General features: G+C 41.3%; 1 protein-coding gene across 1 annotated transcript in view; it reads right to left on the reverse strand.

The window, feature by feature from the left end:
- Positions 1 to 5166: 5166 nt before the first annotated feature.
- LOC104539757 (zinc finger MIZ domain-containing protein 1-like) overlaps positions 5167 to 27686 on the reverse strand; it is a gene marked incomplete at its 5' end in the record, with an annotated part of 33338 nt that continues 10818 nt past the window's right edge. Inside the window, 10 exon segments of the mRNA XM_010183363.1 lie at positions 5167 to 5573; positions 9146 to 9394; positions 15152 to 15315; positions 18315 to 18562; positions 19036 to 19104; positions 21037 to 21104; positions 21401 to 21561; positions 22145 to 22250; positions 23435 to 23645; positions 26931 to 27072. Of these exon segments, the coding sequence (XP_010181665.1) occupies positions 5466 to 5573; positions 9146 to 9394; positions 15152 to 15315; positions 18315 to 18562; positions 19036 to 19104; positions 21037 to 21104; positions 21401 to 21561; positions 22145 to 22250; positions 23435 to 23645; positions 26931 to 27072 (1526 nt within the window).

Consider the following 27686-nt stretch of genomic DNA (forward strand, 5'->3'; position numbering starts at 1 on the left):
TAATATTAGATTTTTTATATGTGTATCTTAATCAACAATAAGGACTGAAGTCCTTACAGAGCTCTGGAGTAATTGCTGTATCTTAATTACATTCTTTTCTAGATGCTCATTTTCTAAAATGGTAAGGTTGTTCCTACGTATTTTAATGCATTTCAAAGCTGCGTTTAAACTAAATTCTTCCATAAATGCCATATACAAATAAAGAAATACTCAGCAATTCTCTCTAGAAACAAGGAGGGATGTAGAACTCTGCTGGGACAGGACCTGTCCATGCCACGGCTGTTGCCGATACAGACCCTGTGCTTTTTGTTTGTGTCACAATTCAGTCTGCTTACAGCTAAACGTGCAGATAAAGCACTTTGTAACTCAAAAGCTGCATTTTGAAACCAAGTCCTTCAAGAAGGGGATACATTTAAAAAAAATAATCTTATTTAGTCATATTCTAAGGTCACTAAGATAATTTGAATGGCAGGCTCCAACTGAAAGAAAACTATCAAACTCATGAGAACTAAAGAGAAAGCGAACCATCTACTGTGTTGGCTGTTTAATCCTCCACAAGGATTAACAGTAATCCTGCAGTACAGAATACACATGCCAGCACCAGTGACAAGCCCTCCTTTCCCGTGGTTCATATCATGCAAAGATTCCATTTCAAAGCAAAGATGACTTGTTCCGGTGATGCACAGGGCCCTGTGTACTGAACTGCAAGACACCAATGCCTTGCTCGACAGGGACTGTTTTCTGTGTGATCCTGTGCCTATCAGTAAATCTGCATTCATAATCTTTTATTGTGTCTCTTCCAGGGTGGTTCACACCTTTGCCTTCCTGCAACAAGTCCTGCTCCCTGAAGAGGTACGTCCTGCGCAACCGACTTCCAGTTTAACACAAACCAGGGAGGGCAAAGGGTAAAAGTTGGTTGTTCCAAAAAGAAACTCAAAATTTACAAAGCAGCTGCCAATTAGCCAGACCTTAATTTTGCAAATTTATTTAGGAAAAAAAAATTAACATGAGCAAATGAGAATACTTCAGTGTTACAACAGAGTATATAAATGTCTAGCAATAGTCAAATAATTTGATCTTTAAATACAAAATAACCACATGAACACCTAATATACAGGTTTCATCTGAATACATATTTATTAGATAAATATTAGGTTGTCACATCATCTAACTACATACAGTTTTGCAAGACTAAAAATCACAATTATCTTTTCTGACCAGTTTAAAGTATGAAATGATTGCATTGTACTGTACATACAATGTACAAACAAAGACAATGGCCATTTTTGCATGTTACTTCAGATTGTACTTTTTTTTTAATTCTCCTCTGATCGTGATATCAAAAATTGTACAAAGTATCAATTTGGTTACAATTTTTTTTTTCTTTTTAATCCCCGTATTTTTCTTCATTATTTCTGTAGCACCCTAAAAATACACAGGTGATAGACTAGTACACGTAAGCTAAATATTACATGTAGATAAAACAAAACAAAACAAAGGATCAGAGTATATTACAGAAGTGAGAGTGAAACAAATGCTGAGACTCCACAAACGCTAACAAACAGGATTCATTTTCCACATAAGATGGAGCTTCAAGCTTTTTTTTTTTCCTGCAAATAAAAAGAATGCACATTCCAAGGAAAATGAATGCATTTCTGTTAACATGTCTCTATTTGTCATTTACATATGTACAGCTGTCCCTTGAGCCTCCGCTGCAGACACTGGCATGTATCTGTCAGTCCTATAATAATGTCTTGGCAGCAGAACTGTAGATGTCTGTGGGTTCTTTCCCAGATGAACTTCCATAGGGAAACAAAAAGTAAACAAAACAAAAGAAGAATAAAAAGACTACTGGAATTCCATATAATAATTAAGCCTTAAAACAAATGACTGTGATTACCCTATAGCTGCTAGGTTTTTTTTTGTCTAAACTTTAATACGGCAGTGAACAGATAAAAAAATAACTAGATTTTCATTTAGAAGATTTTTCATACTGACTCCACTATACAGTACCTGATTTTAGCTGACAAGTAAGTTTTACAGCTGTCTCAAATGCTCAACATTTGGGTGATGAGTAAAAATCATATTTTTGCTTTTAAGTTCTGCTTAGAAACCAAATGTTTCTGTAAGCTTAAAGATGTCAACTGTCCACTTTATCTCTCTATTCCTGTACAAAGCAGATGCAAACACTGCTCCAAACATACTGCTAATATCTATGGGGATTTTTTTTCCCTTTAATGCTTTCCAACAGGTACTTTTAAATGATATTTAAAGACTACCAGTTAGCAAAAGGTCAATCCTTAACATACGTGGTTTAAAATACTAATGTTGTGTTTAAGAGAAAAAATCATTCCAGGTGACTAACTGAGCTGCTCAGGAACCAGTGGAGGGTGGAGCATGAAACAGAATCAATTACAAAAATCTGAGCAACCAATCCCAGCTAATAGTGAGAAATCTTCTTTATTCCCAAACCTATGGCTTAAGAAATTTCCCCCCCCCAAACAAAAATCCCAAACTCTAAGGGCATAAAGTCAGTTTATCATTAGCCACCCCTGCAAACGACTTCAATACCTATATAAACAATGCAGCAAAAATACAGGAGGAAAATACTACAGTAAAATGGCTACAAAACACATCTGTAACTGAAGAATGGTCTTTCCTAGGAACTGTGTGATAGTAGCACCACACCGCAACCACATTACCATGTATTATACCAAGTTATCTTTTATATTCTGCAGAGATCCTCTACAGGTTGTCAAGCCTACATAAGAAGAAAAGACACTTCTAAGCAGAATAAAATATACTATACTGTTTCCCTCCCCCACCAACAGCCCCAAGTGTTACCGTGCCCCAGCGCCAGAGACCGGAGCACCAGAACAGTGATATAAATCTGGTACCTGACAGACTTGCTGCTTGCCTTAGCGCCTCTTTACCTGCTCAGACAGCTGCTCCTAGGTGTTCTGCTCACTTGGGCAAATGTACATCTCTGCTGCTCTACCAGCCCACGATCACCCCCAGTCAATCAGCATCAGTGGTCAGTTGGGTGGTTGGGGTTTTTTTTGCCCTAGGCAATCACTTCTTACTATGTTTCCATGACAGAGCTGGGCCCTGATTGTCCAGGTACTGACAGATGTATCAATTCATTCAGCACATAAATGGATATGAAATTTGGGCTAATTTAGCAAAATAATAAATTGGGGGGAGGGGGAGGGGGGGAAGAAAAAAAAACCCAACAACTCCCTTATTCTGTTAAAGAACCCTCAATTTTCTTTTTTAAAAAAGGACCCATATTTTTCTTCAGACAAGGTATTTAAAAACACCAGCAAAAGTATAACCAGATCATGAAAATGTTGAATATTATCAAAGACGATACTAAAATATTCACAAAGATATTTACAATAGCAATTCTTAAAATAATTGATTTTGCATAATGAACAGTGCCTTTCTTAAAAAAACTTGAAACAGGAAAAATATAAGTGTGGGACCATCTCTACATAATATGTTTGACAGCTTCAATACTCCTACTGGAAAATAAAAGAACTAAACCGCCATTTCCTTTAATATCTACAGCAAGGTGCTGCTGACTAGCATATATATATCACGACACATGTACAGCAGTAGTGGGAAACATTAACAAAGAGAGCAAAATAAAACAAAAACCGCAAAGAATTTACAAATATGACTTTGGTGAGGAAAGCAAATCCAGAGTCGTAAGCACAGAGCATGCCATTTACAGCATTGCAAACTAAACACAGAGAGCTAGGAAGCTATCTAGTCAAACCGACAGGAACAAACAAAATCTTGCCTGGCACTTCAGTTTAAAACGTATGGTGAGCAAACAAAGGGCATCTGACTGGATTCGGGATGAGGAAAAGGAGCAGGGTCAAATTTGCTTTAGTAACAAAAAGAAACAAAACCAATAACTGTACAGTGGGCAAAAGCTGAAATGTTGCACCACAAGGGCAAAGTTGGCACACATGCACTTCTTACACAGCTACTGTACATCATTTATAAGAGAGAGAGAAAGAGAGAGACGAAGAGCACAGAAATGGGCACAGAAGCAATAGGAAGCTCATGCAGGAGCGGCAACCACACAAGAAGCACAGATCACAGGGGCAAGACAGTGATTGTGGCAGCAGGGTCTCTGCAGGGCAGTAGTGATCTGCCGACAGTTACTTATTCTCCCCATGCCCAGTCCTCCAGGAGAAAGAGCTCATCTCAGCAGCCCAAGTTTAAAAAAAGAAACCGACGGAGGAGAAAAGAAAAAGGCTGAATTATCTGTAACAGTCACGAAAACAGAACAGAAAGCAAAACAAAAAGAATCTGTAAGATGTCTGTCCAATGTCAATGCACCTTCTCAAGCCTATTAAAAATAATTATGCAGATTAGGGTGTTACTCTCCCATCCTGCAAGGATTTCCTGGCTACCTTCAACCCAGCTTGACTTACTATGTATTGTGCAGTATAGACAGTGACACCAACGCTCGGGGCACCGCAGGCTGTAGGCAATAATCAGGAACAGTTTGGTTTGCATCCCTCTCCCTCTCTTTTCCATTTCATATGGCATACATGGCAAAAAGACCTATTACAGCAATCTCAACAGCTGGGTGTTAATGCAGCCGCAACCGGTACCGATTTGAAACCAAAACCACAAAAAAACCCCTAAACATTGCAAACATTTTTTTTTTCCTCTGGGTGTTTCCAATCTGTGTGTTTGGCCACAGGAATCCTCTGCAAAGAGGTGGTTAAGACTCCTGCACTTGCAGAAATACCAACACGCATGGCTGCAGCCTGGAGATGCTCAGGACCCCGTTAGTGAAGTCACATTAGCTAAACTTCTATCTCCTGATGGGCCTGGATGTCTTCCCTATCTTTGCCATCTGACTGGAGGATTTGTGCTTTTTTTGAGCTTTGTACATGTTTCTGTTTTTCTTTTTGTGTGTGGCCAGGACAATCGCTCCAACGCAAACCTGTGGTTGGAGCGGGGCAGAGGGGAGGTGGGACGGAGGGAGATAAAGTTCCAAAAAATGGAAGAACACACGTTGAAAGGACACTCTGAGACGGGTCAGTTAAAGACAGTTCCATTTTGTTGCCTTTTCTTCCCTTGCCAAGATTCGGTTTTGCCAAGATACTTCACACTATGTTTATCACAGAACTCTCTCTCTCGAGGATGAACAACAAATGGGGTTTCCAATAGCTGCACAACTGTCTATGCTTCTCAGTCACCTGTAGCACAGCAGACTCGGAGATTACTGCATGGATTTAATTTTTGTGTTTTTCTCCCATCACTTTCGCAGTCTTTGAAGCTGACAAAAGCAGTTCTCAGATGAAGAAAGCAGGGAGTGCACCATTGGATCAAGTTGTGAGTTTGTTTTCTTCTCTTGTGGAAAAGGAGTGTTAAGATTCCTCGCTGTGCAGCCACACACATGTGAACAAGTGAAAGGCATGGGGGGAATACATATAGTTTCAGTTGTTCTCAAAGAGAGACAGAAGGTCATCATTGCTATTGCTTGGCAAATCAGGAGGATCCAGGTAGGAAAGCAGCTCATCTGGATTTGTGAGTTCTGGAAGCAGCTATAAAATATAAAGGCAAAATGAAAATTACAGATAACAGAAACATAATTGAGGAAAAAAGGGATTCAACACCACACATTCCTGGAAACTGGCTTTCATATGTATATATCCAAAAAAATCGGAAGGCAGTGACACAAACCTACTACCCTAAGATGATGCGGTATCCACTTGGTTGTGAAAACCTGTATTACTCAGTTTTCACCTATGAATTACATTACCATCTAAATCAGGGTTTCTCAATCAACCTCCCCATCACAAAGTTCATCAATAAACAAAGCGTATTTTGTGGCTAGTGATGCTGACAAACACTTCTTGATAAATGCTCATTATGTATGTTCATTTCATATAAAACTGAATAAAAACTTGAAACATGCAATTTGAGTAATACATATTTAAGCTTTAAAGTAGATCAACAAAGACTGGTCTGACTCGCATGTGTCAGTGTGACGATCACCTGAAGCCTCCATCCCCATAGGAAGAGGCAGCCCTGTCCTTTCCTCACCCCTCAGCCACCCCCTTATGTCTCTGTGCACTGCCGTAAGCTCTGGGGCAGTGACCAGAGGGTTAACTCACCCCAGGTTAACATTAGCTCAGAAAGAAACAGATAAAAAAAAAGATTTAAAAAACCAACTGAGGAGGAGTATGGGGAGAGAAGTGGCAAGGCAGGTGGGCGAGTCCTTTCCCCTTCCAGGGCAGTGACAGTTTATGGTGGTTTGAAGGACTTACTCAACTGCAGCATTACATGCAATTGCAGACCTCTTAAAGGGTCAGGTGCATAACACCCTGTGTCCAACAGAAAATGCACCGATCTCCACAATGTTTTAAAGTATCAAAAGGAACAGTTGTGGGGCTCTTACTTATATTTTTATTAATGCTGTGTTTCAAATAGGAAACTTAGTTTTTCCAACCATCACTTGGATTCTTTTTGATCTAACAGCTTAACAAGCAAATTGTAACCCCTAGGTTGTACATCAGGGAATGTTTTCCACTTTATTCTGCATCTTGTCATGTCCTGGTCAAAAGTAAAAGTGTCATATATAAAAAACAGCAGGGAAGAGTTTGGAATAAACTCCCTTTATATTCAGCATCGTGATGAAGCGAAGACAGAAAAATACGGACTGCTTTAACAAATGTAATAGGTATAAGAAATTAATGTTAAGTTGTTCATGTTTTCAAATACTATAAACTAAAAGCTTGACTGCATCACATTTAGCATGCAAATATTATATTTATATGCTTCTACTACTCCTGTGCAAATGCAGCTTCATCTTCTAATGTTATATGGATAAATGTATTTTTCAATAAACTAAACATGAAGTACGGGAAAAGTTTATTACTTCCTAAGCATTTTGAAAAAAATGCAACGTCAAGTTGACATAAACAGAATCTCCCAGTATTGTCATAGTACTGAAGAGGTAAGGCTTCTAAGTGTATTTCACCTGCTATCACATTTTTTGATGAATACCTAGTACAGAAGCCCAAAAGAAAACTGCGACCCCACCAAATGTGACAAAAGTGAAAAACGGTTTAATTTCTCCTACGATTTTACAATTAAATTCTTACAAATTTAGCACATCTCTGAGACTCACTCTTGTATACAGGGATTAAAAAAAATTTCTTTAGAAAGGTGAAAGTTTTAAACAATATGCTGAGTATCTCTGAAGATGAAGTTTTGGGGGTGACCTCAGCTTGCCTTGGTCAGAGGGGCCAGGCAGCACAACCTGTGCCTGCCCAGCTGCTGTGAAACCCAGAGACCTCAGGAAGGATTTGCTGGGCCTTGGGGGTGCTGTGCTGGAGCAGAGGTAAGAGGCAGGGGAGCAGTGGGGGCTGTGAGGGATGGGGGCAGAAGCTACAGGAACATGCTAGACTTAGGGGCAGGATTTGGAGACATGCACCCAGTGCTCCTGAAGTGAATATCTGAGAAGTCTAACCAGTCATTTGAGTCTTGTCCCTCTGTCTGAGGTACAAATGTAGATCACCTGTATCTGTGCCTATATCTATATGAGGTACATCCTTTAACCCAGGTTAAACCTTAGACTCCATCACACTGAAGTCCTAAAGACTTAATGTGGCTGTGTCAGTGGGGAGTGGACCAAGCTGCCCACAGTGCAGCCCCCTGTTTGGTTTGCTCCATGGGACTTTATGCAGTGTGGATCCACAACACAGCCACTGAAAGTTAAACCCACTAAAATAATCCACTTTAACATGACTGAGCTCACAGATGTTTCAAAGAACTATACTCCCCACACTGTACAGCCCTTGCCTTCTCATTTAGCTAAGATCATTTCAGCCTCCCATTAAGAATCCAGCATGCCTCCATCAGTGATAACCACGGTACTGTGATAAATATACAGGTTTTTCTACTTTGCCTTTCACCAAGGAATGAGTGCCTGACCCATAACAACATACTTTATGTTGCTTAAGTATTTGAAGAAAAAAAATGACATTTTAATTTCACCTATTAATATTGCTCATCGGGGTCTTTAAGGGTTCCAACCTCTAACTGCCACATGAACTATCATTCCCAAAGGATGTGCACAGGACTGTGTCGTGTGAAACAGCAGCAGTCTGGTTCAGAGAGAAGTTAGTCCACTGAGCAGTGTTCCTGTAACTGGAGCTTCCATCCCTCCTCTCTGCAAAGCTACCTGCCAGCACAGTGCTCGTGTGTTACAGGGAAGACATCAGTATACCGCAACAGTAACTACAGATATAAATCTGAGGCACAGAAATTACACTGTGCAGCAGCAGACTTTGGAACAGACAGAAGCAGCACACATGGGAATGCATGACTCAAAACAAAAATCCCATCCTAGTGTTAGAAATTTAAATTTTGACAGGTAGGTGGTTGACCAGAGAGATACTTCAGATAACTCCCTTCTGACTCCACTGAATGCATGGTATGAGACAGAAGATTACTTTTGGCCTTACAACTAGGTTTATCTTTGTTGTGAACTGCCTCCCGCAGTGGCCAAGGAGGCAGAAGATGCCCTTGTTGTGTGTTTTCCTACGTGGTGCATTGGGAAGAACTTGTGCTGCTGAGCTACCCGCACGGGTGGGTATGGATAGGCACAGCCTGGTTTTGGCCACAGGAAGCAGGGACAGTGCCATGGGGTGAGCCAGCACAAATTCCCCTCCCAATGGCCATTGCAGCTTGCTTGGCACAGCTCTGCCAGAGTCAGAACCACACACAGCTGCGTCCTTCCTCTTATTCAGGCACTGTGATGGCTTCAGGTTCTAGATGAACACACAGGAGCCCTGGTCCAGCGGTGAGGGAGAAGGGAGGAGAGGGCTCCCAGGCCTGGTACCTGAACTGCTGTTTGAAGAAATGGCTGCCTTGGTGCTAGAAGAGGCCATGGCTCGCAGGCCACAGATCTGTTCAAAGCATAAATGTTCTCCAGCAAGCCAGGAGCGCCCTGTCACCTCAGCTGCAGCGCCTGTGCCCATGTACCAAAGCATGAAAGGATGGCATGTGCTGTGGAAGCAGCTCCCTATCCCCACACCCTCCCCGCCCTCCCACCACGATGCGAAGCACACGCTATGGCAAGGCAGATGAGAGTATGACACAGACTTACATCCAGCGAGGGCTCCGGCATGTCAGGTGCTCCCTGTCCACCAGCCTGACCCTCTAAGGCTGAGGAGGGATTAAAGGTCAGGTCACTGTGTGGATGGTTGCTAGAAGCGGCCGGGGGCGGCTGCCGGGACTGCTGGGTAGGAGGCCCGCTGTGATGTAATGGCTGCCCTGACTGGCTGCTGGGGTGAGGGACGTGCAAACCTTGCTGCATGGAAGTATGGGACTGATCAGTGCTGCCGGGATGAGGGATCTGCGGAGGAGGAAAAAAGCAGGAAAAGAAAGTGAGGCCACAAGATACAGTGCTCGCGGTGCCTGACTCTGTAACCGCATGTTACGAAAAGAAATATCTGAAATAAATTTTAAAAAGACACAACAGAAACAAAACAAAAAACACACACACACAAAAATAAATAAAAAAAGCACAACTGGAAAACTCCATATCCCAATGCCAGAGGAAGTGTTTCACCTTTTTGAAGGTTATCTGCAAGGGAGAGATAAACACATTGGATTTGTGCTGTTGCTTTGCTTCCTTGTGATGTGGGAAACTGCACTTGAAAGTGCAAAATAATGAACCCCAAAGAGGTGGGAAGGAGGCCTCTGGGTGCTGCTCAGCATTAGCAAGGCAGATGCTTTTGCCCTACAAAATTCCATGAATGAACGGAGAATTTGTTGAATAACAATCCCTATGCCAGGAAACTGATTAACTGAGAAAACACAGCATTCTGCTCAGCTACCTTATTGGGCAGCTTCCCGACACCACCTGCCTATTCCTGCTTCAGCTCATTACAAACATCTTGCAAACAGCAGCAGTTCTCACTCCTCCCCTCCTTTTCAGAATGCAACACCCCTTTAAGGGCGGAAGATCTTCCCTGCCCATATTCGTGGGTTCTGATGGTTGACAAAAACCCCCCAAGTCAGCTCAGCTCGCAAGCTCCCCACCCATCAGCAGAGCTGCTGTAGGCAGCTGCATACCTGCTGACTGCAAAGTAAACTGCCTGAGCTTAAACCAAGCTAATGATCACACTTCTATTTTGTATTTATGCTGCAGATAAGTTTTCCAGTAAAAGCGTAGTATTTCTTATGTTTTCCATGGGGAATAAACTACCAAACCACATGCATTTTCCAAACCCTACTATGGAAGAATGGGGGAAAAGTCTTCCTCACATGACAGAGAAGCAACAAAAACGCACAAGCACAATTCTTCCTTCTGCTGCATGGCACATTTAATGCTAGCAGAGTCTCTGGGCCTTGGCACCATGAAAAAGAAGTGTCTGAATGCTTCAGAATCAGATGTCTTATGTTAATTGGGTATATGGAGAAGCAAAAAATGTAAACATTTTTTGAGGAATGCTACACATTGCCACAAAGTGGAGCTGAAATAAAAGAACAGATACATACAACAGCAGCATGAAATTCATACAGCCAAGCCAACAGAAACCAGCAAAATGCTATGACAGCATTGACCCTTTCGTATCACAGTAAACTGCAAGGTTATTTTAACCTTAATCTTCAGTTTTGGAAAGCAAAAGGGAGGTTATTACAAAACTTCATTTAAATGTTCCCACAAAATAAAAAAATACAGAAACAAGCTTTTAAAAAAATACATTTCACCACTCTTATGGAAATTGAATACTGATCCATTGGGACAGTAATACTTGGCTACACAGGTGTCCTTTACAATACTTTGGTAGTATGAAGGTTGGTGGAAATGAGCAGGATTCTATCTGTGACACTGCATTTGGGCCTCTTTTTACAAGTACTGATACACACTCTTCTCTCGATTAGGGTCACAGTTTGACTACTTGAAAAGTATTCTGCAGCATTATTGTAGCCACCTTAGGGGGAAACTTGTACAAAATCTGCCTATAGAGCACACCTTAATGTAAATGAATCTGCAGCCTAAAAACTTTGCAAAAGTCCAAGTGAAAGCAGATCTCTATCCAAATAGTACTGTTTCCTTCTTCATTCACTGAGGACATGTGCAACAGAAAGTGTGGAAATAAGGAAAGCTTAATAATAACAAAAAGTAGAAAGCAATTTAAGACAGTTTTGCTAAAGTGGGAAAGCAATTTCCAGAAAAACAAAACAAAACAGGATTATCTCTAATAGTCTCTTAAATTTATCACTGAATGCACAAAGCAAGAGTCATACTAGCATATTTGTATCAATAATTACTTAAACCAAGAGGCATTTGTATGTTCTCAGAGATATTTCAGAACAAACAGGTTAGAAATTCTACATTATGTTTATGCATGCAAGCATTTTATATATATAAATATTTAGTTGATAAGGCATTATCTTAGGCCCTGAGATAATTGTTGGATAGGGAGTAATTGTTCATTGTAAGACTGAGGGCCACCATGATCTTAAACAGTCATTGCAGGTTCAAAATCCATCTGACTTAGGCCACAGACTCCACCAGCCAACCTAAGAGAAAGCAAAATGCTCAGGACTTCAACATTTTCTATTTGCCTTGAGCAAACTAATGATAAGTTGGCCAAGGTGCAAAAGCATTCTAAGCAATAGACTTCATGCATGTTCAGCTTGTGTCTGCAACTCCCATAATTTTATTTTAAAAACACTAACCCACGCTATGAATACAGAGCCTAGGAATGCTGCCTTTGCGTACATAGCCAGGTAATTCCAGAGTTGTTTTCAGGAGCATAAACTTTGGCACCTTGAAATATTTACAGTCTATAAAAGAAAATCCTATAGCAGACACAACTCCATCTCCAGCTTAATAGCACAAACCAACACGACTCTTTACAAGCCCAACAGTGACCTCTAGTAGCGCTGAGATGTATAGCTGTAGAGCCATGGGACCTGACAGCTGCAGAACAGTATTCCTTTCATCTCAGCAGAAAACTGGTAGTTAAAAAGAGATCAGCAGGTTAAGTCAATGTTTTCTATCTCTCTCCATTAATGGGGTCATAACTTTACCAACACTTTTACTGGGTTAGATGGAAGAACCATTGAAAGATGTCATCCTGCCCTGCTGCTGTTCTCGGCCACTTTTCCCACCCACGTCTTTGTCATTGGCTGCATCCTTGCAGACATTCAGTGAACTCAACAGGGAACTGACATGGATCAAAGCAAAACTTCCTCCTGGCTCTGAATTAGTTTTCAATCACATCAGTCTCTGGATTCAGGTCACTTCATGTCTGCAATAACAATTGTGCTGGTGTGAAAAAGTGAAAATAGAAACAAGACCGATGACTTTTTACAGTGGCATCAGCTCACATCACCTCACTGTGTGTGCGAAACTACAGCACGATCATCCATTGCTCAGTGACATACCGCTCCTCATGCTGTCTAGAGGTACCTCTGAATTCACCTTTGTCTAAAACCTGTTTCCAATTTCTGAAAACAAATGTGATGCAATACTGGCACCCATTTTGTAGCAATGTTGCACCGACAACATCAGTTCTACAGTTCTCACAACACTACACCAGGGAAGAGCTATTACTTCCAGCCATGTTTCAGGTCTTGATTTTTAATTCTTCCACAGGAGTGCAACAGCAGTGTTGAGAGAAGGTAGTTCTGGTTACCCAGCCCTGCCTACACTGGGCAAATACATCTGCATTTCCTGGAGCAACCTATGGACTACATCTAGAGGGATCCGTTTTCTCTGCCTACCATTATATAAGGGCCACCACATAAATTTTCATAATAGGAAAATTAGGAACTTCCTCAGCAGCATTCAGCTCCAGTTAGAGATGGATCTTGGGTCTACAAGGACCAAACAGCTGATCCTGATTCACCTTGTAAACACGAAACAGTCAAAGTGAATAGTAGATGAAAACAAAATACACCTTAGAAGTGTAAAAAGGAAAGACAGAAAGCCAGACAAGAGTACAGGCAACATCTTAAAACCTTAGTTCAATTATGCAATATGACTTATAGTTATTTTTGTACAGAGATGTCTGTCCAAAGACATTCAGCTACACAATTTTGGAATGTGTTAATGGCATGCATTTCTCTAAACGCAGTAATTTTAAAGCTGCCTTTCCTGAGTGTCTGCTGCAGACAAACAGTTCACTTCTGAGAGAGAAAAAATGAAGAAGGGGAAAAAAAGAGAAAGAGGAAAGCAGAGACTTTATAATACCAAAAAAGCTCTATGGTGGCACTAACAGTCCTCAAATGTGGACTGAAGACCACGTGGCTACATTGACAAGGTCAAGCTAATTCCCTTGTGTTAACAGACCTGAAAACCGATCCTCATTAGAGAAAATTAGCCATTGACATAAACTAGGTGGAACTTGCTTTAGCGCTGCTGTTCCAAACTGTCCCTGTTCCAAACAGTACAGCTTGTGCATCATCATAGATAAGGGAGAGGCAAGGCAGAAGTTTACTTTAATTGCCAATTATCTATGTGATACTAGCAAGTATCACATTTGCTACAGACTGCCCCACAAAACTAAAAGTCTATTAACATTTGCCCAAATACACTCTTACAGCTCTGGAACAGGCATAGCTTTGAGCAACTTTCACCTTTATCATCTGTAAGCAGTCCCATTTTCAGAAAGCCATAAATCCTTCACTTCCCCATTCAACCACTTCATATCTGACCATTTCAGAAATTTCACTGGGCCAACTACTACAGCAAAGGTACAGCAGTTAACTGACAAAGTCAAGAGGTAGGTGTCAGGTAATGGGAGGCAAAGGATAACTCCCTGTGGCTTCGATTCAATGGAAAGCAGCTGTGAGTGGTTCAGGCTGGTAGTATTTCCCCTCACTGCTGTTTTCTAATACTGTACAGTTGGTTCTGATGCTATCTGCATTCAGACTGCACTTCAAGCTGGGTATGTGGAATTTGCCAACTTAATGTTAAAGTTTACAGCATGTTTGCTCTGTCCTTTATTAGCCTGTAAAGTGGTAAAGCCATTAAGGTTTTTGGGCTCTTCTTTTGCAGACAGTCTTGTTACTTGGGCTCTCTCCAAGCTATACTAAGAACTCTCTCTCCACTCTCTTCCTATTTCTCACCATCCTCCTTGGAAAACTCACTGCCAGCTAGAGGAGACACTGACTGAGTAGGCTTCTGCTGAGCATCTGCTACCACATTTCCTCATTACATTCTGAAATTGTACTTTCTAGTATTCACTAAAGACATGGCACAGATGACTTGTCAAGTTAAACATCCTTCCTGTGCAGTAACAGCACACTATAAAGTCCCTGCCCTGTAACTTAAATGAACATCAAAGGATGTATACATACACATACACACAGCCCCCGAGTTAAAATAGATGACTAGCCATGTCTAAGAGCTAAATGCTGTTGGTAGCAGCTTTCTGTCATCTAGCTGCTGCAGTATTGCATTTTCTGGAGATACATAAAGTTCTGTATATAAAACTCAGTGCTCTAAGCAAGCTGCTTTTCCAATGCACAATTCTGCCTCTCCATCTGAGGCCTCAGGAATCTCCATTTTTTAGTCTCTTACACTGATACAGTCTCGGACCAGCGGCAGCATCTCTCCTTGAGATCCACAGGCTTACCCTATACCCACCTTAAGCTTAAAGGTGCCTTTCATGCTACTTTGGGTGGAGTTCCCTCTCAAAATGCTTTGATGCAAATTTTGCCCTCAGGGACAAAGCCAGGGAAGATATTGTCCCTGCTTTGAACTCAGTCAATGTCTTGTTATAACAAGCTGTCTGTTGAAGATGGATATTCACAGACCCTGCTGCCCTAAGGAATGAAGTCCACTTTTTTTTTTTCAGGTGTCAGAGCAAAGCACAATGATTAACACAAGCACACCGAGCCAGGTTGTCTCTTTCAGATAAACAAGCTTAAATGACAATTCAAAAAGCTCAGAAATACTTCTCTGAAAACTCAAAAAGGTCAGAAACTAAAAATGGCATTTTTGGCATTTCCCAGGACTACACAATTTCACAAACTTCCAAAGTGAGAAATCCACAGAAAGAAAAAGCAGTTCACGAGGCAAGTCCGTTAGCTGGACGAGAGCTCCTTACCCCCACAAAGGAAAACCTAGGTCCGTAGCACCATTACTTACAGATTCCTGCATGGGGTGACTGAGAGGTTTGTCAAGAGCTGCCATGCTGCTCGGCATGTCTGGGGGATGTGACAGCTGTGGCCCATGCATGAAGTCATTCATAGACGTGCCACCGGGATTCCCGTGCGGGAAGTCAAAATTGCCGTGACCTTGGTAACTGTTGCCTAAAGGAGAAACAGACGTGATTGAAAGAAACTGTTTGTTTCCCAACATTGACCTCAGAGCATCTTGTAAAAGCTGTGTGGCATGGCGTCCTTCCTGCACAGCACAGGGCAATGCAACGCTGAATGTGACACCACCATGCTCCCCACTGCTGGAGCAAGCTGGAGGGACGGGGAGGAAGAAACAGCACTCGTCTTTCAGATACTGGCTGCTGTAATACTTCACATACATGTTGTAACTAATTGAAAACTGATGGCGTTTTGAAAAACTACTCTCAAGTCACCACATAAACTTAACCAAGTCGAGAAGTGAAAGGATATTAAATTCTAAGGAATATTTGCAGCTGGAAGCATCTCAGTGCAACTGAGACCGACTGCCCAAGTCCAAAACTATTTATGTGACACATGTGTGAATGTATGTCTACACTTCTACACACTGAGTATGATTGTAGCACTGCTTCAGTTCCTGACGAAGCTAATTGACAGAGGTTTATCAAGAAGATGCTCCAGTACCACTTCATAGCAGAACATTTATTTTACCTCTTCTTCTGCAGTATAAACAGGCAACTTCCATTAAGGCAACGCAGAAGAGGCCTTTGTGTCTAATTGGGGTTTGTGATGTAACTCTTCTAGCTCCCACAAAACCTAATAAAATTCACTTGACTGTCTGCAAATACAACATCAGTTTTCTCCTCTTTAATTTATTCTTCTCATTTTCAAACTGGGTGCCCATAGCCTGTGTTTCAGCCTGTGGATATGCATGCTCATAATGAAAAACTAGTGCGTTTATGAAATTCACCTAACTTCAGCCTGAAACCTCAAAATTTCACACCAATTTGGAATAAATGATCTGGATTTACCCCCTCATATCTACCATCTAGCAATAATCCTGGAGTCCCCTGCTGATCTGCAGGACAAGTACTGTATGACCACTGTCGGTATGTTTTGATCCGCCCCATCTCAGCCCAGCGATCTTCACTTCAATTCTAAAGCAAGCATTTGTCCCAGTACAGGAATTTACTCGCCATATTTTTCCTGCCCATATCCCTCTATTAACACTTCCAGCTGAGATATCAACTCTGGTGGCTTATTTGCTATGAACAGCACAAATTGAACTGAAGCCACTCAGCTATTTTGTATAAGCAATTGAATTGGATGATACTGAGCTCTGAAATAACAGAATAGCTTCAGAGCTTGCACGGAGATCCTGCAGTTCATCAGCTGAAGTACAGAAGCTTTTAATGTTCAAGTCAAGAAGGGAGTTTGACAAACTGAAGTAGCTGCATCATCTGCTCTTTAGCACAGCTTCATAAGCAGAAGTCTAATCTCAGAGGAATAGAAGTCATTAGCCATGTAAGAGTATTTCTCAAATAAGCCAGGACTTTGATCTACCATGTAAATACTGCAGAGTCTTACTAATTCTCATTTTGTTAATCTGCAAACTGGATGAGTCTCACAGAATGTAGCTGGTCTTGCCTTGCTTCTCAGGAAAGATTTAATAGCAGAGAGCTGGAATAAGGTCTTACATTACTGAGTATTTGTTATATAAGCAAATTAAACTTTGGTATGCCTACTGTAAAACCCAAATAAACAAACACAAACCACAACTATATTACTACTAGTACTTTGCTCTGGAGTACTGTTAATCAGAGGACATTACCTAATTCTGAACACTAGGTTTCAGTGCATGATGTACTGATGGAGAATGAAGATGCAAAATTGTACGCCCAGGGAATTACAGCCATGCAGCAGCATGCCCTTCTCTGGGGCAAGAGTTCTGCCACATGCTGAGGGACAGACCTGCAGAGACACTTAGGATAATCTGAATTGATACACTTATTGCAGAGGAAATAGGAGAAGCGTGGGTTTCACCTGCCCTGACGGTGAGTCAGGGCTTCGAGAAGCAATGACTCCCTCTGCTACAGGATCCACAGGGGAAGGGCAGGGAAATGACAACCTAGGCAGCACCCTAAACCCCACTTTACATGACTACCCTGTCCGTTCCTGATTATGAGCTAGGAAGATGATGAAGAATAGATGGCTCTGTTCTCATGCTCTGACTGCGCTTCACTCCTACTAAACGAATGAAAAATTTGTGATTCATTGCTCTTGGCTTTGTTATAGTAATCATTCGTCTGTTTGAAAACCTAAAAAGTTCTCTCATCTGTCATCAGTTTTGCAGTCATTGGACTGCAAAATTAACCATATTTTGCATGCAATCTATATTCTTCTTCAAATGCCTGCAAAAAGCACATATATCACCTTGTAATCAATTTGGGGATTCTGATGGTGTGAACAGTTAGTCTTTTCCCAGAGCTGAACTGAGTCATATATTACTTGCAAAAGAAACAGTCTCTGGTTTTGTATTTTCAGAATTGTCACCATAACTGAGTTATTCACAATATAGCAGTCATTTGAAAAAGTCTCTCCATTTGTCTGTATTTAGTTCCCTGTTTCCCCATCTGGCAGGACATGGGTAGAGGAACTCAAAAGTGGTTTTCTAATGCAAAAGTGTTTGCAAAGCAGTTAAAAGCTACTTCAAAGTCATCCATTTTCTGGGTGGCCCACCAAATGTCACCCACCTGGCCACAAGTTAAACTCAGTGGCCCAAGCAGCAGTGTTAATGGGCCAAGTTCTCTACTTTGTAACTTCTGTAGCACAAGGAGCCTTCACTTGAATGAGAGTGGAACAGAAGGAAAACGGACAGAAAAAATGAGGAAATGCATATTGTGGCAGGCCATGGATATATAAAGTAACATACAATGTTTGTTGATCCAAGGAGGGCTGCACGGCAATAAATATGAAAAGCCCCAATTTTCTTACTAAAATATGTTTTCCTCTAAACAGATGAAAAGACTGATGCAGAATTTCAAAACTGTAGCCATACCATTTGCTTTCTTATGCACCTCTCCAAGAAGATGCACTGACATACCTGGATCACCACAAAACTGAACTCCTGACTTCTACAGTGATGACCTGGTGCACAAAGCTGTAAAACTAACCTTGGTTACCATATTCAGTGGAGTTGTTGCCTCCTGGAGGAGGGGGTAGGGATGGGTAAGGTGACGGGCCAGGACCCAAAGCTGCAATCATCTCCATCACATTTGGCATGATCATCTGGCTTGGACTCATGGTCTTAAATCTTTTTGAGGGAATGCCATCTGGGTCATCTTTGATGTGAATATCTGACTTTATAGGGACCGGCCTCCAACTACAAGTTGGATCAATGGTAACTTCTTCAAATTCTGAGCTGTAAAATAATGTGAAAATTTTAGCATATTAATGATTATTGGTTTTTTAATAAATTCTGCTGAAGTTTCCATGCTGAAGAATCTGCATGCTAACAAACATTCTGAAATGCTCTAGTATAATACAACCTCAAGAGCCACACAATGTTTATCCACACAATGAAATCCAAACACACCTATGTGGTTTGCCACATGTGAATCAGAGGGACTACTTGTAAATGCAAGAAAGTTTAATCCTCCATTCTCACTCTTCCCTCTGCTTCACTGGTGAGGCTGCCATCAAGAGAAGACCCAAACAAGATCTATTAAGTAGATGGAAACTGATTCACTCTATCACTGCCTCCACCAAGGAGCCACGGAATAGAATACTCAAGTTCAATTACTAAGACCTGCTTTGGCATGACTGTCTCAGTACTCATTAACACATCTCCTCGTTGCTTAGTCTGAGATATCAGAAATGAGTAAGTTCACTTACTTTTGTATAGCATTCAGAATACCCCACATATACTGGTCAACCTCCAAGCCCTCCAGCAGAGCAGTTTTACTAGAAAGGAAAACAAAACCAAACAAATCCCATGTTAGAATATTGCTACACATGTGTAAAAGAGGGATGGAAGACAAAAAGGTTAGTGATGAAATCAGCAGACTCGGGTCCACCAACTTACTGGTTGTAACACATAATTCACATAATTAAGGAATTATTTGGGGCAAACGGTTTTAGTTTACATAAAATCATAGAATGCATTGGGTTGGAAGGGACCTTTACAGGTCATCTGGTCATCTGCATTACCAGGATAACAGCGTTCTACATCAAACAAACGAGATAAGGATACATCTACTTGTGTGTGCCCACATGCTGTTCACATCCTTTAAATAATTTTTTTTTAGTGAAATATATTGCAAATTTAAAGGCTTTTCAAACATAGCAGATCTTTCCTGTGAACATCAGCTAGTACTATTTTTTTTTTCAAATTGGATCTTTCTTTTTTTTTGAGCTACACAGTAATATGGCTTCAAAGTAGATATGTATTATAGCTAGTTTACTTAAGGATCAGCACAGATGGGGACAGAACAAAACAAAAATGGAAATTACTTAGTTACGTAGGCACTCAGATCTGAATGCAAGTGCTCATACTCGGAGAAACAGGACAAAATTTTTGTGCTGTATGTATGAATATATAAATTAAGAAGCAAGACATTTAATTCCTGTGGTATTTTCAGCTAAACTTAGAAGATAGAAAAGACTCAGGTAGTTCAGAGAAAGCATGTGTACTTTAGGATATGTATCAATCACGGATAGTCCTGGAATCAAGCCTGCAAAGTCCACAGAAGCAGACAGAATGGCCATTCTCCACTCCTGTCTCTAGCTAACATTGGCTGGTGCAGCAGGGATTATTGAACTGGAGACTTGCAGAAATGAAGTACAAGCTGCTCCGACTCCTTGAGCTGAAGAGCCCTGGCTCTTCAGCTGAGGCTGGAACAAATTCATAACCCTGTGGACTGAGCACTGTAGGTTACAGACGCTGAACTGGCCTGCAGATGTTCTGTGATTCTTTCTGCCCAGCTGAACATAATGGGCAGACTGTAACCACTTCAAAGCTTTCTGTTCCATTTCTTCTGCATGCACCAGCTCTCTGGTCAAAACACAAGGTTGGAAGCATGCCACGGTATCCCTCCTTTCCTTTAAGTGATCACTCAAAACTTGCACCTTGGAAATTTTTGCCTTTTAAAAATCAGCCTTATTTTGGAACAGAATTCTTGCTGCTTTCTGCTCTCACTTTAATTTGCACTTTATGTCGACTTTGACCTTGGAGGATCCGACTTCATTTCCTACCTAATTACCGGAAAATGTTGCAGTCTCCAAAATTCCCTCTCTGCTTCAACGCTGCCATTAACTGCACATCTATGTGACTCAAAGCACAGTACCCGAGACAGTTATTTAGCATCCTTACTTAATGTTCAGCTGGATGCTGAACATTTTAATATTTACATATTTGAAATTCAGTAATTTGGGCATTGCAATATTAAAATTACACAAAAATAACTCTAGAACAGACTATCCGTTCTTTTGCCATGGCATGTTGTTGTCTGGCAGTTGCTTATACTTCATAATCTAGGGGCAGAGAAGCTCCCAGTTCATTCGTTTATGTAGGTATCTGTCTTACCAATGTAAATATTTGCGCTTCTTTTGAACTCTACACAACCCATTGATAGCCTGTAATGAGAGTTTGCAGAATGTGTATTTTGTGAAAAAATACTTCCTGTTACCTGTTTCTAAATTTCTAATAATCCAGGGTGTTCCCTCAATTTATGAAATATTGCAAAAATTCTCACTGGATTTTATGCTGTCAGGTAAATGTACTATATACATCCTATTTCCTACTGTTTCCTTTTTCTCCCCTCCGTGACCTTAAATATGATCTGAATTTTGTCAAATCATGTACAACTGCATTTCATGTAGTATGGTTGCACTTACTTGCATACCGGACACCTCCAAGTTCCTCTTTCACAGTTCAGTTGCAAGTAAGATTCCAGATCAAAGCACTAGGTATCAGAAAGAAACAAAGGAAAAAGAAAAAAAAAAACCAAGGAAAAAAGGGAAAACACTGTATTAAATGAATCAGTTGGACAAAAGTAAAATTGCCATGAAAAAAAGCCTACCAGCACCAAAAAACTTACTTTCTCCCTCTGCATTCAGCATACATATATAATTAATTATTTAGGTTGACAGACACAAAGAAATCCCATTTCACGAGGCGCTCTCATACAATAATCAAGCTAACGGTACAGTAACAACACATGGCTGAGGGAATACTGCCAGGCCAGTGGCATCTACTCACCTGTACGTGCTTGCAGTCATGACCCCTTGCTGGGAGCTGAATCCGCCGGAATGTGATCGGACACTTCAGAGACACTTTAATAGCAGTTTGCTCTACTCCATCTTCCCCATTTAGTGTCGCATTGCCGGAGGAAGCCGCTACACTACTGAAGTTCCTCTTTACTGTTTAGGAAGAAGGTATGAGAAGAAGGTACGTGTGAGAAACACAAGTGTACTCTAAATTCTAACGTCAAAATCTGAAAGATGCTTCAACCTTGAAGGGCCAATTTAATGGACAATTTACGCACACAGGTGTATCCTGAATAATTTAGAACATCCTCCTGAACAGACAAACTATCATACACATGCGTAACAGCTATGCCCTCAAACAAATGAAGAGCCAAACAAGCACTCAAAGCAGCCCTAAATAAATAAAGAATAGTCTTTCTACATGAGACATTTAGGTAAGTCAAAAACAAATATAGGGGGAAAGCCAGAAAGATTCTCCTGGAATGGGAAAGTCCTCCTTAGGAACTAAGCTTGCATTCCTGGTACTCAACAGAGTACCCAAATAGCACCCCCACCCAAATAGCCCTCAATATTTGAAGATATCGAAGATTTAATCTACACATATCATGTTCTGGAAATTCCTGACAAGTACAGCTTAAGGTTTTCAATAAGCAAGGAAATCTTGTATAGAAATCGCTTATCACAAGTGAACGTAGGCATTCTGGAAAGTCATCACCCACACAAATTGAAAACTCACTCTTGGTGATACAATGTTCTGCTGGGAGGAGGCGTTTCTTTAGTAGACCTTGAAGTACAGAGCGAACCGATGGCCTATGTACTAACTGCAACACGAACAAGTGTGACTGAAAGAAAACACATTTTGTTACTAAGAGACCCAAACACACACAGTAAATACACTGCTGAACAGAGCTGCATTATTCCCCTGGACACGTGGCTTCCATGAGAGCCTGGTGCTTAACTACGAAAGCTGGTTCTGCTCTGCTGCGCACACACACTCCTCTAGGGATATTCTGCACACTGCACAGTGTGTTGTTCTGTGCTCCAGGAGCGTAACACATACAAGGGCTTTAAAAAAAGCAAAGATTTACTGCATTTACTCCCTCCTTAACATTCAAAATACACAGGGCTGACTGTGGATTCTGTCTGGATTCTTCGACACAGTCCAGCCTACCTGCCTGCCCTCAGACTATGGTGGAAGTTGCAAAGACGATTTGCTATTGACGTGTCTGGAACCAACTGAATCTTATTCCCCAGCACAGAGCTCATTGTGGATTCACAGGATGCTGGCCCTACTCTTAGTCACCAGATAAATGACATTATGCAAAGAAATATCAGTGTAAAGTAAAGCAAAATAGGTGGATGGCTTCTTGTCAAAATGCCTCACACCACGACCTTGGGAGAGGCAGCAGTTTGCTTTCTTGTCAGTGACAACAGAACAGTCAAAAGCTCAGACTGTGTGCGCGCAACATTCTGCATTAAAAATACAGCACTCGTCTCCAAGAGTAACTAAACCATAGAAAAGAAGAAAGGGGAAAGTTGCATGGTCTAGACTGCCTCATGGAATATACGTTTTTCATCTGAAAAGAAACTTGAAAAATCGTCACCACCACTAATGATTATGGTGTTGGTGTTCTCCTGTCAAACCATAGGTTAATGCCCTAAGTAAATGAAGTGAGTACAGGAAAACAGTCTGCATCACAATAATCTACTTCTACATTCATACACTTCAGCCACCTTGTTACAAAGGCACAGGCTGCATAGGTAGGAGATACAACTCCCTTTCTCCCCTAGACCACGAGCCTTTCCACACACATCAGGACATCACTACATTCTGCCATAATTCAGCAGCAAAAATCTCTATATTAGCACTCTGACTGTGTCAACATCATCAAACTAGCACCTTAGCAGAAAAATGCCGAGGGGGGGAAATGAGAGTAAGGCTCCTTCATCTAAGGTAACATTTGCAAACTGCACTAAATAGCAAAGTCAGCATCAGCAGCTGCAGCTGCGAGCTCAGTGTACTTACACAACAACATGCTGTGACTGTAATTTGAATCGTGTTTCTTCCTGGCTGGCAGACGTGCTTTAGGTGCAGAGGTTTATGAGATGTCTTGTTGTCACCACGTTCAATGGTAAGTGGGGTTGCATTTACGCTGACCTGGACTGAAGCTGGCCAGTTTGTGTTCATTTGTCTGTCTTCATGGTGATAGCACTTGAACTGTAATTCCAAGTCAGACCTGCACAACAACAACAAAAAAATCTTCCTTTAACTTCACTTTCACATTGCAGAGGGAGGTAATTTTGATGCTAGGAATGCTTCAGCTTTATCAATCAGGTTATTTTTCTAGAATTATTGCCGGTAAAGGATATAACATACTTTCGTCATAAGAGCCCTTAACAGAAGCAAGTCATGATGAATTAATGATGCAAGCATGGCGCCAAGTTGTTGTTAATATTTTACACTTACAAAGGACTTTCCAAGGCAACGTCTCAAACCACTTTGCAGAACTACACCATGGAATGAATTGGCAGAAAGAAAAACATTAACATCAGGTAGGTCCTTCCTGCATGTTAAGAGTTAAGAATAAGACAGTGATACGCTGCAGTGGGTTTTGCTAGAAGACTGTGGATTCTTCATTACTTCAGAGCATTTAAATTAACACTTGTCAGACAAAAAACAGGTACAGCTAATCCTGCCTTGGAACAGGTATATCAACCAAAATAAAATGACCCCTGTATCTCACCCCCTGTGTTTCAGTGACTCCAAATTAACACAGCTGTGAATTAAATCTACCCAATTTAGACCTTCTTTCAGAGTATGAATTCCTCCCACCTCTCCAATAATAACTTACACAGACTATTTAGCTCCTTAAAAATTAGTTTTGTAACACCTCCAAAAAAGGAAGAGGCTGATATTAAGTTAATCACAAATTAAGTGGGTAGAGACTATGACTTCAGTTTCATACAGGATGTTAACCTTGTGTTAGGAATGAGTAATTTGAAAAAGAAATCTAAAAGAACATGAAGAACTGAACTGAAATGTCAGGATTCTGCTGTTCGTGACAGCAAGAGACAGCTGAATGTTTATCTTTTATGCTTGAAAATGTAGGTGCTCATTTCTTCATCTCGCCTGAAGGAAGATACCTTTCTAAGATCCACAAGGAAGAGCTCATTCAGGAGATCAATTCTGACTTAACATCATCTTTTCTGGATTTCAAAACATCAAGATTCACCGCTGGGTAAAACCCTTTTTTAAAAAAAACAGAAAAGCATAGACTGCAAATTACCTGACCTTTCAACATAATCCAGCTATATTAAGTCTTTCCAGGCTTTTTTTTCCCCCAATATTTTACTGACAATTTTTTGAAAGCTCTCTCTCCAAGATCCACTGGAGATTCTCACCTCTGACACACCATAGTCACCCGGACCCAGAGGGAAGCAAGGCTCGGTACCTCTACAAAAACCAAGCAGACTGAAGTGTGTTCCCAAGGACTCTGAGCAGGTGGTGACAGAGCTCAGGAGACCCCCATGGACTTAGCGTGCAGTGTCTCCACGGTGGGACGCTATTAACAACTGAGCAGTGCTAAGACTGACCCAGCTTCAAGATGACATTTTCCCTGCCTTCAACCTTACTGTTTCTTGTAACCATGAAAAGTTCCCAGCGGGGAGAAAAATAGTTATGCTGCTATTCATTATGTGTGTACACGTGAGAGGTTTTGCTGAATATTTTAACTGGCAGACAAATATTAAAAATTGGCTCAATTCCACCTTTCTCTATAAAACCGAAATCCATCCACACATGTGACTAATTCATTTTTCTGGAATCCATCCAGCCCCGAGTTAAATGTGAAATGACTTCATTACAAGACTATCTGTTCTCCCCACTATTAACAAGCTTTTCAAAACAGCAGACCTGAGCACAGTTTACCTATGAGTCTTCATTAAAATAAGTTTAAATAAAGGCTGTGTTTGGTGAGCTAGGGAAGAAAGAAAGAACAGATATTAAGAAACAGCCTCATGCCTCAGTGCAGCACTATAAATCTACTGAATGAGCCAGCACAATCCCCAGTAGTGATTACTTATTAATAAGAACCGGCAAATAACTGCCAAAACTCCCTCTGCTGTGAGCACTCCGCGATAATGAAATGCAAGTAAGCAATAACTGACCTCAAAGTTAGGTGTTAATTATTGGATGTGGTCTGCCTGCAACTTCCCTCCCTTCCAACCCCCAGGCTACCCCAGGGTGGGGGAGGACTGTGGCAGCAAGGACTCCTGCATCCCGCATTGAGCCTCAGCTTTAGAGACAGACTCCATCCCCAGGGCAGATTCTGGCACCTCTCTGCCCAACTCACGCCCTCCACACCGTGAAAAGAGACGTCTCAAGTGGATTCCAGTGAACAGGAAGAAGTTCCTCACAGGGAAAAAAGCTGAAGCTACAAGTTGTCACTCCAAATAAGGCCAGGGCATATGAGGTCCATGCTCAGGAATAAACTGAAAGGTGTGAGGCAGGCGTCAAGGAAAATGCGCTTAAGATGCTGCATTTTAGCATCTCAGCTGCTACACTTGTGAAATAACTTCCATACAAGATCCTGAGCAACCAACCAGCCTCCAAAGCGCATAGTGACAGGCTCAAACAATGCAATCAACTGCCAGGATAAACACTGAAATGCCTTCTGAGAAAACAGAATGAGGAGACAAAATTATTCCATGGTATTTGAAAGTATACGAATAAAAAAAACTAAACGGTTCTGATTGTCACTTGATCTAAAGCCCTCCCATGAACATGGTGAAATCAGGACATAATCTGGAATCACTTATGCAGATCTACATTAAATACAGGAAAGTACCACCTAGGAAAACTGTTCCTTTGTGCTGGAAAATAGCACTTGCTGTAAGTGAAAACCAGAAGCTTTTGTACGTGGAAAGCTACGCTCTGATATTTCTGAGTGTCCTTACTTGTGGATTCAAAGGAGGGAGGAGATTTAGGAAGTTAGTTTCTAAAGGTCGGAGTATTTAAGCACTTATCTTCCCAAATTATTTTACCAAGCCTCTGAATGAAGTCCTTCGCTAGCATGTTATTTTTCTTTAGCAGATACTCTGGCACCATTTAATTTAAGCACAAACTGTAGCAGCTCTGCGTAGTAGTTACTCCTACAACTAACATTTCACAGGTCACAAAGCACCTAGGACTTCAGAGTTCCCAGTTTGTACTGGTGTTGGTCATGCACATCCCACACCCATTCCACCCAGAGCAGAAAGGATGGAACAGTTGCAGTGATTTTTCAAATACTGCATGCCGTATGCTGTCAGCAAGGAGAGGAAACACAGACCAGGAAGCATTTGAGAACGTGTTGTCTCTGGGAAGTGACAGGTGAGAGTACCTGGGAGTTTAAAGGGCATTTTTCCTATCTAGGCTACAATGTTTTAAAGTGAAATTCATGGCAAACCTAAATGAAATTCATGTGGCCTGCCACTCCTCCATCACTGGGCGCAAGACTCCCTCACAGCAAGGCTGAGCTTACCTCCACATCAGTGTCTGATGAACAGTTGGCCGTAAGTGAAAGACATGGTTACTGACTGCCAGGTTGTGCTCCAGCCGGAAGGGCTCCAGTACAACACCATCTCTCACGGGAAACGTCAGACGCAGCTCATCATTGTGGTTGGCTGGGATCGAAGAGGGAGAGAAAGCATGAACTTTCCCTTTAGCATCTGCAGTGCAATAATAATGTGTATATTTATACAGAACAGCAACAAATGGCACAGTGATCTGCTACTGGGTCTAACTTAGCAGGTTCATATACACACAAAAGAAAATCACTAGTAACTATACCATCTGATACCAGTGACTGGGCTCAGACTGACAGCGCTGGGAAACCAAAGTCCTCTTTTCTCCCACATTTAACATTAGGACCTTAGCATTCCAGCCACCAGCAGAAACCAGGCACAACAACAACTCCTGTTTTTTATTACTGGATACGTTCTGTGTCCAGGCTTACTCTGTTGGCAGAAGACTGACAACAAATCTTTTAGTTATGGCAAACTGCAATAATGCTTACTTTGCCTGCTTTGAACTGGGATCGACACTACCCAATTAGTTCCAACAGTTTTATCAGCTGAAACTATCCAATGCCCAAAGACATCAGTGTTTAATTACTATCTGATCTCATAAAGAGAGGTTTCATGGTAACTTACAGCTAATCTGTTAAGTCCAAATGTCTTTAAACGCTGTGTTCTTGCCTAAATAATACTGCAGGTCACCTTCTTCTACACTATTTTTC

Source organism: Mesitornis unicolor, unplaced genomic scaffold (genome assembly GCF_000695765.1).
Source record: "Mesitornis unicolor isolate BGI_N332 unplaced genomic scaffold, ASM69576v1 scaffold41450, whole genome shotgun sequence".
NCBI classification, from domain to species: Eukaryota; Metazoa; Chordata; class Aves; order Mesitornithiformes; family Mesitornithidae; genus Mesitornis; species Mesitornis unicolor.